The 13,766-nt window shown below is 37.3% G+C and overlaps 1 protein-coding gene across 1 annotated transcript; it reads left to right on the top strand.

The window, feature by feature from the left end:
- The first annotated feature begins 8,317 nt into the window (after window positions 1–8,317).
- Window positions 8,318–12,214, top strand: LOC110101501 (putative disease resistance protein RGA3). Its single transcript, XM_020829415.2, has one exon. It carries the CDS (start codon window positions 8,719–8,721, stop codon window positions 12,043–12,045), a length of 3,327 nt encoding a protein of 1,108 aa, XP_020685074.1. The 5' UTR covers window positions 8,318–8,718; the 3' UTR covers window positions 12,046–12,214.
- The last annotated feature ends 1,552 nt before the right edge of the window (window positions 12,215–13,766 follow it).

Below are 13,766 nucleotides of genomic sequence, written 5' to 3'. Positions count from 1 at the left end.
AATGATCTTCACCATATTTCTCTCAAGAACTCCTCTATGAATCAATACCTGACTGAAATCAAATCCCTGGTGGATCAAATTGCCGCCGCCGGCTCTACAGTTGATACCGAGGATATTATACTATACATCCTCAACGGTCTTCCTCCCTCCTACCAATCCTTCAAAATCGCAATCCGCACCATGCTCACTCCGATCTCCCTAGATCAGCTATACCCTCTTCTCTTAAGTGAAGAGGTTAATCTGGCTGCGGAGGCTACCCGATCTGCACCGGCACCTGATCCCCAACACGGCTCTGTTCTCATATAGAGGCCGTGGCCGTCGAAGCAGAGGAAGAAGTTCTGCTCCAGCATCTGGTAATCCAAGAACAGCCAACTCTCCTCCTGTAATCTGCCAAATATGTCTCAAGCGGGGTCACTCGGCCCAGACGTGCTGGCACCGTCTGAATACCCAATATGCGCCGTCACCACGACAGCAGAACACTGCCTTAACTGCCCACGCCGACAACGCCAATCCTAACTGGTTCTTGGACTCGGGGGCTTCTGCGCATCTCACAAACTCCCTCGACAATCTCTCAGTCTCCCAGCAATATCATGGCGCTGACACGGTGACCATTGGAGATAACAGCACTGTCGGGATCGCCAACACGGGGGCGGGTATTCTCCCGACCCCGTCTCGTAAGCTAACTCTATCTCATATTCTTCACTCTCCTTCCATTCATTACAATCTCTTATCAATTTCTCAACTAACTAAAGACAACAATGTAGCTATTATCTTTGATCCTACCGGATTTGTTTTGAAGGATTTGACGACGCACAAAGTACTGTTTCAAGGCCCGTGTAGTGGCGGCCTCTACACCATGCCAGCAGCGACATCCACACAGAATAAAGGGCTCACGGCATCCATCAGCTCGGCCGCATCTTGGCATCATCGTCTTGGGCACCCCCACAAAGGAACTCTTGATTTATTGTCTTCTTGTAATCCGTCTTTAAACATAGGAAAATTTCTTACAAATTGTATTTCTTGCAACATGTCTAAAGGTCATAAGCTTGTTTTTGATAACTCGAATAATCGTCAAAACTCTCCGTTAGCTTTAATCCACTCAGATGTGTGGGGGCCTGCTCCCATTATTTCTAATCAGGGATATAAATTTTACGTTACTTTCATTGACGATTTTCCGAGATTTACCTGGCTTTTCCCGTTACGACAGAAATCTGAAGTTTTTGAATACTTTGTCAATTTTAAACTTCAAGTTGAAAAATATACTGATCAGCGTATTAAGTGCTTCAGGACTGATGGTGGACTTGAGTATGTTAATAACACCTTTACCAAATTTCTCAAAGAAAATGATATCCAGCATCAAATATCCTATCCTTACACTCCGGAGCAGAACGGGTTAGCGGAGCGCAAACACAGGCACCTTATAGAAACAACTCGTACGCTGCTCCACACAGCCTCTGTTCCTTACATTTACTGGCCAGATGTGGTTCTCACAGCAACGTACTTGATCAATCGGCTACCCACACCCACGCTTTAGAATCTGTCCCCATTCGAAGTCTTTCATAAATCCAAACCGTCCTACACGCATTTAAGGATCTTCGGTTCCGAATGTTTTCCTCTCATACCGGCTCAAGCCCGTCACAAACTTCAACCTAATGCCCATCCTCATGTTTTCATTGGGTATTCCGACACATATAAAGGCTATAGTTGCCTTAATATACATAATAACAAAGTCGTTATTTCACGCAATGTTACTTTTAACGAACTGGTTTTTCCCTTCGCTTAGGGGTGTCAATTCGGGTCAACGGGTCGGGTTCGGGTCGAACCCGAAACTGACCCGGCACTGTTCGGGTCAACCCGAACCCGACCCGTTTTTAAAAACGGGTCAGGTTTCTGGACTCGAACCCGACCCGATTCGGGTCCGGGTCAACCCGACCCGACACGAATGACCCGGAATTGACCCAAAATTGCTAATTTTCGGGTCAAAAATCGGGTCAATCTCGGGTTTTCGGGTCAAAATCGGGTCAAAAACGGGTCAATCTCGGGTTTTCGGGTCAAAAATGAGTTTTCGTGTCACTTTCGGGTCACTTTCGGGTCAATTTCGGGTTGGCGGGTCAACCCGAACCCGACCCGATTTTTAAAACGGGTTGATTTCATGAACCCGAACCCGACCCGTTTCGGGTTTGGGTTGACCCGAACCCGAATTTTTCCGGGTCGGGTTCGGGTCGTGTCAAAAATTGACACCCCTACCTAACTCCAAAGAGCAAAGCATGCATGATGCATAAAAATTTATTAAAATAAAAGTCCATAGAATAAAAGAGAGAAAGAGATTCTTAAAGGAAGTTATTTATGGGCTCATTGAATGCATAAGAAAGAAAGAAAGATTCGTTTGGGACAACTTTTTTATGGCTTTCTAAAACAACTTTTTAGTATAAAATTTTATAGTTAAAGAAAAATTTGAACTAAAAAACTGCTTTATAAAGTAGTAAGAATGTTGTCCTAAATAAAACCTAAATATTATGTAGAGTTGTTGAGGGCGCTATGGGTAGGGGTGTCAATTTCGTGTCACGAGTCGGGTTTGGGTCGAACCCAGAACTGACCTTGGTTCAATCGGGTCGACCCAGGTAGGTAAACGGGTCAGAAGCTCAGATCTAAATCCGACCCGTCGGGTTGCCGAGTTGATCCGACCCCACACGGGCGCACAGGCAGGAAGCGGACTCGGGCGCGCAGGCAGGCACACGCAGGCGTGAGCGCGAACGCGGGCGTGCAGGCATGCGTGTGGGCACGAGCAGGTAGTGCGGGCATCCGCGGGCGCGACTCGCAAGCGACAGCTGCGTGGAGCGGGCAGCCTCAGGCAGGGCGCGGGCAGCAACGGGCAGGCGAGAGTAAGGCGCTGGCAACTGCGCTGGTAGCCGGGGCAGGTGCGAGCAGCGTGGAAGCTTATTCTAACAGGTTTCCGAGTTGACCCGGCAACCCGTCCGGTCAACCCGAACCCGACCTGTTTGAAAAAATGGGTCTCGTCCATCCCGAAATTTTCGGGATGAATTTTCATGTCGTGACAAATATTGACACCCCTAACTATGAGTTGGCATATTCCCTCTTGACTAAAAGTCTACTCTTTTTAATAATTATCTAGTATGAATTGGTTGGGTATTTCTTGAACTTTTATGTGTGTAAGAAAAGAGATTGACTTGAGGCGCTCGAAGGGTTGTGTTCAAAATGGTACATCACATATGAGCATATTACAATGGTAGTTACCATATGTATCAATTTTCATTTAGATATTGAAATGAATGAACAAATCATTAAATTCAAATAGTCATCATTTATTTTCTTTTTTGATAGGTTTGTGTAAATGGGTAGCTGTAGCTCATAGAGGGGTAGGATGTAAGTAATAAAATAAAATGTTTATAAAATTTGCAACTTCATCCCCAGAAGGAGTTGGGGATGAAAAATTCATCCCCAAAGATTTTTCATAGAAGTCACATCTTTTGTTCTATTGAGATGATTTAACCAAGTCATTTAATCTATAATATTATAGGAATCAAATCATCTCCCGTCGACCACTGACCAGGGTTTCTCTTACTTATGTTGTCCGCCGACTACGATTCCTGCGACCTCCGTCACCTGCCGACTACGATCCCTCAGACCAAGATCACCTACTGACTACAAACCCTCTGACCACATCGTCCACTGACTGTGGTCCCTCTGACCTCCTGTTGTCTGTCGACTACGGTCCTTCACATGTTAAAAGAAAAAAAAAAGTCTTAGTTTAAAACAGTTTTTTTATTACTTTCTAAATCAGTTTTCTATTAAAAAATTTCGAGCTCAAAAATTTTTTATACTAAAAAATTATGTTATAAACAATAAGAAAACTATCATAAACAAAGCCTAAGACTCATATAAGCTAAAATCAAATAAACTATTTGATTACTGTTGAACTATAGTCTTAGATATTATATATATGTACTCTCTCTTTTGTATCATTTGATGGTCCATTTATATATAAATCTATTCTTCTTTTAATATTTCATTATATATGTCGTTAAATTCTAGATTTTGATTATTTACAAGATAAAACAATTCAACTCTACGATTTTTTTTCTTATTGATAACTTTCCGTTCTTTTAAATTATATTTATTGCTAGTTTTTTTTTTCTTATTGATAACTTTTAAAATCAATTTTAAGTTTCTAATTTGGCTGAAATTTTTTATATTTTATCTTATTTAAATTAATTATATTGCTAATTTTTCAATTCCTAGACAAAAAAAATTGCAGCTCTTAATTTGCTTATTGAAGGTTATTATTAAAAATGAATATTTTATTTATAATATAAGATATTAAATTATTAGTTGTTAAATTTTGAGCTTAATTGATTATTATCACTTATAAAAATTTCCTCTTTTTATGAGTTATTTAAAACTTTTGAAATTTAATATTCTTTAACTAATTTGAGTAATTCGAATAAATAACAAATAAATTGAATAAAAGCATATAAGATTAATAAATTAAATTAGCAATAACAAATAAGAACAAAGAAGAATAAATCGAAGATCATTGATTATTATGACAAAAACAAATAAATTGAATAAGAACATGCTATTCACAAACACTTTTGAACTTGAGCCAAACTCTAAGGAATAAAATTTCAAAACAGTCAAACACGGACAAGCAACGAGCTCACTCAAAATATGCTCATTTACTATTAGAGCCCTTTGAACGCATTTTAACTTCAAATATTACATGAATTTTAAATCTTATTCAATCATATTTATAATTTTTTTTTTCAAGTTCAAGCTAAAACCTAACTAATTATTGAAACTAACAATTTAAACATATAGATAGCATCATTATAATCATAAATTTAATAAAAATTAGCATATATTTTCCCTTAATTCCTCCTCCTTTCTATATATTTTCCTCTTAAATTTTGAATTCAAAATAAATCTCTTGCTTAAATAATTTCCTCCCAAATATAATTTAAATATTCAAAAATAATTTTTATTTGATTAAGAACCTTCCTAAAATGCTCCCTCTTGATTAGGAGACTCTTTAATTCCCTCCCAATAAAGTCAGCCGGTAAGAATTCTGGAGAATGATGAGCTGGTTTCATTTCCAAATGTGGCGGAGTGGTTTCTGAAAGTTTGGTCATTTCTTTGTAAGCTGAAATTTAAATGGCTCAAGTCCTTACAGTCTCTCCCTTCCTCCTTGGAAAGCTTATCTTCACTTCAGAATCTATCTATTTACGAAGTTCCTAAACTTCGGGAATTACCAATCCTTCCTCCCTCTTTGAAATTTCTAGCAATCGATAAATGTCATGATCCATATTTAGATAAGCACTACCAATTAGTTGAAGGCTTCGTTTGGTACAAGATTGCTCACACTCCTTATGTTGATATTTCTACCGATTCTACCGATTTGGAGAAAAACAAAAACAAAAAAAAGCGAACTTTTTTCTTCTTATGCTATTTTCAAAGTTTTTCATGTTTTCTTGCTCGAGTCATGCATGTAACTCAAATATATTGTTCACTATTCTCTTATTGTTGTTGTGAATCTCTATGATTAAAGTGGAGTTTTTGTTTCAGCTAAATCTCTTGTTTGTGTGTAATTTTTGTTTCGGTTTAGTGAATGTCTAAGATATTTTTTTTCTGTGGCACTATCGGCAAACCAACTTATCTCTAGGAGTTAACATTTCTACTCGCCCTGTCTTTTTTGTAATTATAAACTTGAAACTGTTTCTCAGTTATTCTTTGTTTGATTTCTATTTTAGCATTTTGAAAGTTCTATTTCCTGAGGCTGCTATTTAGACTTTAACATTATATACAGGTTTTCAACGGCATCAGTGATAATTCTCACCTTTAAATGGATGCAATTTTTTTTTTTCTATTTGGTTATCTGTGCTTCTATTTGTTTCCTTTGGCGTGAAAGAAAGGGGAGAAGGTATGATGACTCTATCTCCTCTCTAAATACTAATTTGGTTTTGATTAAAAGGGTCATCTAGGGTAAAATTAGCTGCCGGAAGAATTATGATAAATTTCTAACTTGTCTATGCTAATTTTTTTTATCCTTATATTGCTCCAGACTTTGGGAATGTACTATTATTTGTGGTTATTGCTGCTGCTGGATGTTTTTTGTATGTTGGGCAGATCGTTTTGGTCGGACAATGATAAGGCAAGATTCCTACAGAACCCCTTAGATGGGCTTAGCTTGCTTTGGCAACTTTGGTGGTTGATTCTCTCATTTTGGTTGGACAATGGTGGCCTTTATCCCCACGTAGTGGGATAAAGGCTTGATGTTGTTGTTGTTGTTGTTGTTGTCCCTCTTATGGATGGTCCTTGCTTGGCAACCGGATGACGAACTTTTCTATTGATTTTGCAGGAAGCCTCCTGCCATTTCTCCCATGTCTGACAGGCCTCATGGCCTTCTTAATTTGTTTTTTGGTTATTTTTGCTGCATTCAAAGTGACTAAATTTTGGGTTATTTTGTCTTTTTGGGGTTGCCTTGCAACCTGCAGCTTATTTTGGTGATTAAAGCTTTGGGATCTTAGTTTTGGCATCCTTTTGGGCCTTTGTTTATAAATCTTTTTTTTTATTTAATGAAATTTACAGCGGTGGTAATGGATCTGTTTACAAATCTTTTTACCCTTATAACTTTTCCAAATAAAAAATTGTTCAAACGAAATTAATTTCTAATTTTTATTTTCAATTGTAGTGAGAATTAATTGGGGCTAATTAAGATTTGAGGTCTTAAATTAAATTGAAGAGTCTTAATCAGTGTCATTAATGTCAAAACCTTTTGGAGCTTTGTGATCTACATTATTAAGTCTTTGTGCATGTGACATCCTTTGGACTTTAATGTCATCAATTGATTAGAAGATGGGGAAGTTTGCCAGCCAGAAAAGTATTCAATAAAGCTTTATTATTATTATTATTTTCATTTACTTACTTGATGTTACATTGAAGGCTTGAGCTTCTGCTTATCAAATAAAAATCAATTTAATTGTAATGAAGTTTTAAATACATCCCAAAGATTAATTTAAATTATAAAACGACATGAAAAAGGATATTGTTCAGAATATGTAAAGAAGATGAAGGCTCATTAACAATGCAAATGTGTATCAAAATATTAAACTGAATATTATATTTTAACAAGAACAATTTAGTCTCATGATGAAAAATATTCAATCTTGAAGCATCAAAGCATTTCAAAAATTTTTATACTTAAAAAAAGTAGTCAACTAATGATTACCCGACAGCTTAGGCTTCATTTGATACAGCTTTTTTATTATTTTTTAAAATAATTTTACCAGTATAAGAATTTTTTAAAATGAATTTTTTTTCACTAAAAACTGCTTTAGATAGAAAGCAGTAAGAAACTATAAAAAAAAAACTGTCCAAACGAAACCTAAGGGATTGTTTGGTATCGGATTTACAGCGGGATTTAAGTCGGATTAACATTAAATCCAGCCAAACAGTTTTTGCGCGCGCATTAAATTCCGAGATTCGGTAAATCCCATATTTACGTATTTACTGCTTAAATCCTAGATTTAGTAAATCCGAGGGGTAGCCGGATTTAACGGGATTTATTCGAAGAAGCGCGCGAAAGGGAGAAAGTTACCTTCACAGCCAGTGAGCTCCTGTCCTTGCTTCCGATCAAAATGTCGTAACTTCCGATCCGGATTGATGAGAAAGTCGTTGCAGGAGCGAAGTCGAACAGGCACGAAAGAGCCGCAGAAGCGACACATGAAATCTATACACCTACAAAGCAACGAAGCCGAACAACAATGATGAAAAGAGAAGATGAAAGGCAAACCATAGATGCCTCTAAAATTTATTATTGATTAACTTAATTAATATAATTTAAATTATTAATAATTAAGTAAATTAGTTAAATAATTAATTATATAATTAGTGCATAAATTAATTATCTAATTTAACTTTATTGTATAATTAGTTATTAAATATTAATATAATTAGATTAATTAATATAACTTTATATATTTATTTTTAAATATAAAATTAATTGTGTAAGTAATAATTAATGAGTAGTTTGTACTTAACATATATACTTAATAATATATATATATATATATATTTTAAGTTATATTAATTAAGCTAATTAATTAATATTAATTACTAATTATACAATTAAATTAAATTAGATAATTAATTTATGCACTAACAATACAATTAGTTATTTAATTAATTTACTTAATTATTAATAATTTAAATTATATTAATTAACTTAATCAATAATAACATAAGGCGTCTAGGTTTGCCTTTTTATCTTCACTTTTCGTCGTTGCTGCTCGGCTTCGTTGCTTTGCAGGAGGTGTTTAGATTGCAAGCGTCGCTTCTTCAGCTCCTTCCTGGCTATTCGACTTCGCTCCTTCTACGACTTTCCCTCCTGTCCGATCGCAAGTTACCACATTTTGATCGGAAGCAAGAACACGAGCTCGCTAGCTGTGAAGGTAACTTTCTCCCTTTCGCGCGCTTCTTCGGCAAAATCCCGTTAAATCCACCGAACCGAGGAATTTAGTAAATCCGGGATTTAAGCCGTAAATCCCTGAATTCGGGATTTATGAAATTCCGGGATTTAACGCGCGCACAAAAACCGTTTGGCTGGATTTAGCGTAAATCCGACTAAAATCCCAACATAAATCCGATACCAAAGAGCCCCTTACTGTTCAGTTGTTCTGCTCTACATCGATCGTGGTTGCAATGGCGGATATGGTTCTTGATCCAATTATGGATAAGGTCATCAGCGCTGGCTTCCGTTACCTGAAAGATCAAGTCAGATGGCAGACAGGCATGAAGGAGGAGCTGGGCAAGCTGCAAGAGAATCTCCCCCAGATCCAAGCTGTCGTCCACTTTGCTTCCAGCCAAGAGCAGATCACAGAAGAATATCCAGCTCTTAACAAATGGCTATGGCAGCTCCGAGATGCCATTGATGATGCGGAAGACGTGTTTGATGAGCTGGAGTACATGGAACTTGAAAAACAGGTGACCAAAAACAAGAAGCTGAGAAGGGTGCGTTCCATCATGAAATCCATGAAGAAAAGACTTGTTAAAATTGGCAAACGTGCTCTCAAAATTGATCCCACCTTGAAGCGACTGGAGGAGGCTGTGCAGAAACTTCATAAAGTTTCAACAACTGGTATTGATACTTTCCTTCATCTTGTAAAACACGCAAAGAAGGAGCTTCAGAAGCAGCAGCTTGAGCTGCACGGAGCACGTGAAACGGGATCCTTGCCTAAAAATGATCTCATCGGTCGAGGCAAGGAGAAGGTGCTTGTTATGGATTGGTTGAGGAATCCATCAAATGAGCCTCGGGGATCTGATTTTCACGGTAATATTTCTCTTCTATCTATAGTTGGCCATGGTGGTATGGGGAAGACAACTCTCTTGCAACATGTATATGAAGATGAAATGACAAAGGAATTTAATCTTAAAATGTGGGTTTGTGTTTCCAACAACTTTGATGTGAAAAAAGTCATTGCAGATATGTTGGAATCTCTTGAGAAGAAGAAGCCTGATTTGGATTCACTTGATGCGCTTCAAGGGAAACTTAAGAAGGAGGTGATGTCCAAAAGGTTCTTACTGGTCCTTGATGACGTTTGGGAAGAGGAGGAGGAACGGTGTAAAAGTAAATGGGGGAATGTGCTCGCCCCTCTAGCTTGTGGGGGTTTTGATAGTAAGATTCTGGTAACAACTCGAACGGATGCAGTTGCGCTGATGTTTGCAAGAGTAATTACAAAGAAGGTGGAAATAGTTCAATTAAAGGGGCTAGAGGAAGATATGTGTTTGCAGCTCCTCAACTCTCACGCATTTGTTGGTGTAGAGAACCGCCCTGATGATCATAAAAAATTAAGAGCCATTTCTGGAGAGATAGTTAAAAAGCTTTTAGGCTCGCCATTGGCAGCTAAAGTCATTGGTGGTGTTCTGAATGACAACTTGAATGAAGGGCATTGGAGGACAGTTCTAGAAAGCAATTTATTTGATCAGAATTCTATCCATTCCATCTTAATACTGAGCTATATAGTTCTCCCAAATCATCTACGAAATTGTTTTGCATTTTGTTGTATGTTCCCAGAAGATCATGAGTTTGATAAAGATGATTTAGTCCGAATGTGGATTGCTTTGGGTTTCATTCAGCCGTCTCAAGGAATGACTATGGAGGATATCGGAGGAAGGTATTTTGATGTTTTAGTCAAAAAAGCTTTATTTGACAAGGTCGGAGATGACTACAAGATGCATGATTTAATACATGAGTCGGCATCTAAATTTTTTGCACAGGTATGCGGTAAACTTTTGAATGATGAAGAGTTATCCCTCAAAATTTCTGACACTATTCGACACTTGTCTGTTCGAACTACAAATCTAGACATCTTAAAAAAGATTGAGAAGTTTAGACATTTGCATTCTCTTTTCTTGTTCTATGAAGATTCTAATCAGGATCTTGTGAGTGCACTTATTGAATTATTCAAAGCATCGAAAAGCCTGCGTGTATTATACATATGTGTATTATACAAATGTACAGATGAATGGGAAATGATACATGAGGAGATTAAATATTTGAAACATCTTCGATATTTGAAGATCAAAGTAGTTGATGTCACCAGGCTACCAAGATCTCTAAGTAATCTCTATCACTTGCAATACATAATCTTTGATCGCTTATGGATGGGAAGCCTATCTGATGATTTTTTACCAAGTGACATTAATAACCTTTCTAACTTGCGTTACATGAAATTGCCAACGGATATTATTTCATCGATATGTGGGATTGGGAAGCTAAAGTCTCTTCAAGAATTGCATATATTTGATCTTAGAAATGAGATGGGTTATAGAATTGATGAGTTCAAGAATTTGAATGATCTTTGCAAATTAGGAATAAACTGTCTTGAAAATGTGAAGGACGCCGAGGAGGCTCGTAATGCCCAATTATGTGAAAAGAGGAGGCTCACAGATTTGACCTTATGTTGGAGTGACACTGATTCGAGGAACATCGATTTGGATGAGAACATGCTCGACAACCTTCAACCACCAAAATGTCTAAGGAATCTGAGCATAGAGAGATACATGGGTGCAAGGTCTGCAATATGGATGAACAATGTCAATCCAATCTTCAATGTAGAGAAAATCGAATTTTCAAATTGCAGGGAATGGGAAACTCTTCCACCTTTTGGGCAACTTCCCTTTCTCAAGACACTGACACTTATTGAAATGCCGAAAGTAAAATGTCTCGAAAGTAAATTTAATGGGAATGATAAATACCATGCCTTTCCATCGCTAGAAGTGTTACATATTAGCTACTTAGATGCATTAGAGGATTGGTTTGAGGCAGGAGTAGCTGCTGAAGATGGATGTTTGTTTCCTTGCTTAACTCATCTGTTTCTACTTGACTGCCCCAAGTTGAAAGAGTTGCCCTCTTTGCCTTCTAAGCTCAAGAGGTTGGAGATAGATGGAATTGGGTGGACAACTTTGAATTTTTGTAGCAATTCAAATCCTATTCCTCTGGCTGATGAAATTAGAAGACCTGCAGCACTAAGATACTTGTCAATTACAAATTGCCCCAATCTGATCTCTGGCGGAAGATACCGAGAAGTGGAGACCAGTAATAATTGCCATCTCATGCTCAGCAATCTCTGGATAAGTGATCCATCGCTGTTGCTAATGGAGCCGTTGAGAAGTATCGCCTCCTTAAAAGAACTGAGTATTTCATTAAATGATGAGCTGGTTTCATTTCCAAATGAGGCGGAGGAGTGGTTTCTGAATATTAGTTCATCTCTTTGTAAGCTGAACTATATATATCTCGCGTCCTTACAGTCTCTCCCTTCCTCCTTGGAAAGCTTATCTTCACTTCAGGAACTGTATATTGAGGATGTTCCGATGCTTCAGGAATTGCCGAACCTTCCTCCCTCTTTGAAACGTCTAACAATAATTGGGGAATGTCATCCAGAGTTAAAGGAGCGCTATGGAGAGGATGGAGGCTCCGATCGGCATAAGATTGCTCACATTTCTTATATCGATATTCGTCCCCAATAAGCAAACTTGTTTCTTCTTATCTTATTTATTTGATATATATGAAATGTGAAGAATGCATAATATTTCAGCATTAACCAGTTGTTTGTATCACTTGATCCATGTACTCAATTTTATTTATGTATCACTTGGTGGTCCTTTTATATATGTAAATATATTTTTCTTTAAGCTACATTCCTGATTTTTTGTTTGATATGAAATGTAAAGAATGCAATCTCGGCATTAACCACTTTGTATATGTCATGGATCATTCGCAACTGAAATCTAAATAATTCTTTTTAATTTTTTATTGATTTCTGTATACACACCCATTCTCTTCAATTGACTTTGACTTTTGAATTTTATTTCAATAGTTGAGATCAATTCCTTCATCTTGTCCCATATTATCGAGGTCTATATATTGCCTTCCAAATCAGACATGTGATATTTTTGTTAGCCTTAAGTATAATTAGAATGTAATTAATATACAACAATAACAACATCAAACCTTTATCCCATAATGTGGGGTTTGATACATGAATCCTTTTTCTCCATTGTGTCATGTTAAGAGTCAAATTCTTATTTAAATTTAATAAAAAAAATGTCATTTCTAATATTTTCTAATCAAGTCTTTTTAGATCTACCTTCATCTTTCATAATATAGGCCAAATATAATACATCTATTTTCCTAACAGGATCATCGAAAGGTCGTCATTTTACATGACCAAACCATCTAAGTCGACTTTCTCTAATCTTATCTGTCACTGGAAGCCTGGAGCTACTCCACTCTTTCTGTCACTGCGCATTGAATCTAAACAAAGGCTTTTGTTTAACTTGTTTGACCAAATCAATCATAGTTGACCAAATAACCCCTTAAGAGTTCAAATGTCAATTTCAACCCAAATGACTTCACCATAGCATGAAACCACCTCCATTGGCACTAAAATATCATTTAGAATTTGCTGGACCCAAATCTAACTCATGATTTGTGCAAGTTTACCAAGTCAACTTTGGTTGATCAAATCATCCCTTAACATACACTAATGTAAAATTTAATTTTTGATGCCATTTTAAATCAATTCAACCTTTCAAAATCCTTCAATTGGACACTCCAAGCATGTCTAACATATCCCTAAGTAAAATTCCCATGGATTTGACTTGGTCAAACTCCCATACATGGTCAAACCCCTCACATATTCTCAACACCCATGCAAAGTTCAATCCATTAACTTCAAGCTCCTTGATATAGTTTCCTACAACACCTTTGACCATCGCAAGGCCTATCCCAGTCACCATCAACTACTCAATAGGTCAACAAGTCAACAAACCCTTCCAAGCCCATGGGAAAGGATTAAATTATGGCCACATCACCATGCCACCAAGGAAATCCCAATCCCTCATCTAAAACTACTTTTATCTGATGTAAAGGGGTTCATTTCCTTTCCTAAGAAGACCTAAACCAGCCACTTGAACCAAGCTTAAGCTTGGTTTAGCCAAATGAAGAAAAAGGTATGGTCCTCTCCCCATGGACCAAGGGAAGTCACACTCAAACACCAGCCCTATTCCTTGGCTTTAAACAGCTTAGGGGACACATGACATGTATCTAAGCTCTCCCCTAATGAATCTAAGCCACCCATTCCAAAAGCCAAGGGTTAAGTAAGTAAACTTGACCTAATGCAAAACATTCATCCTCATTTCAAACAACTCCAGCTCCAGCTCTTTAAAACCATTCCCCATCTTGTCTA

Source organism: Dendrobium catenatum, unplaced genomic scaffold (genome assembly GCF_001605985.2).
Source record: "Dendrobium catenatum unplaced genomic scaffold, ASM160598v2 fragScaff_scaffold_847, whole genome shotgun sequence".
NCBI classification, from domain to species: domain Eukaryota; kingdom Viridiplantae; phylum Streptophyta; class Magnoliopsida; order Asparagales; family Orchidaceae; genus Dendrobium; species Dendrobium catenatum.
This window is presented reverse-complemented; position numbering and strand designations above follow the sequence as displayed.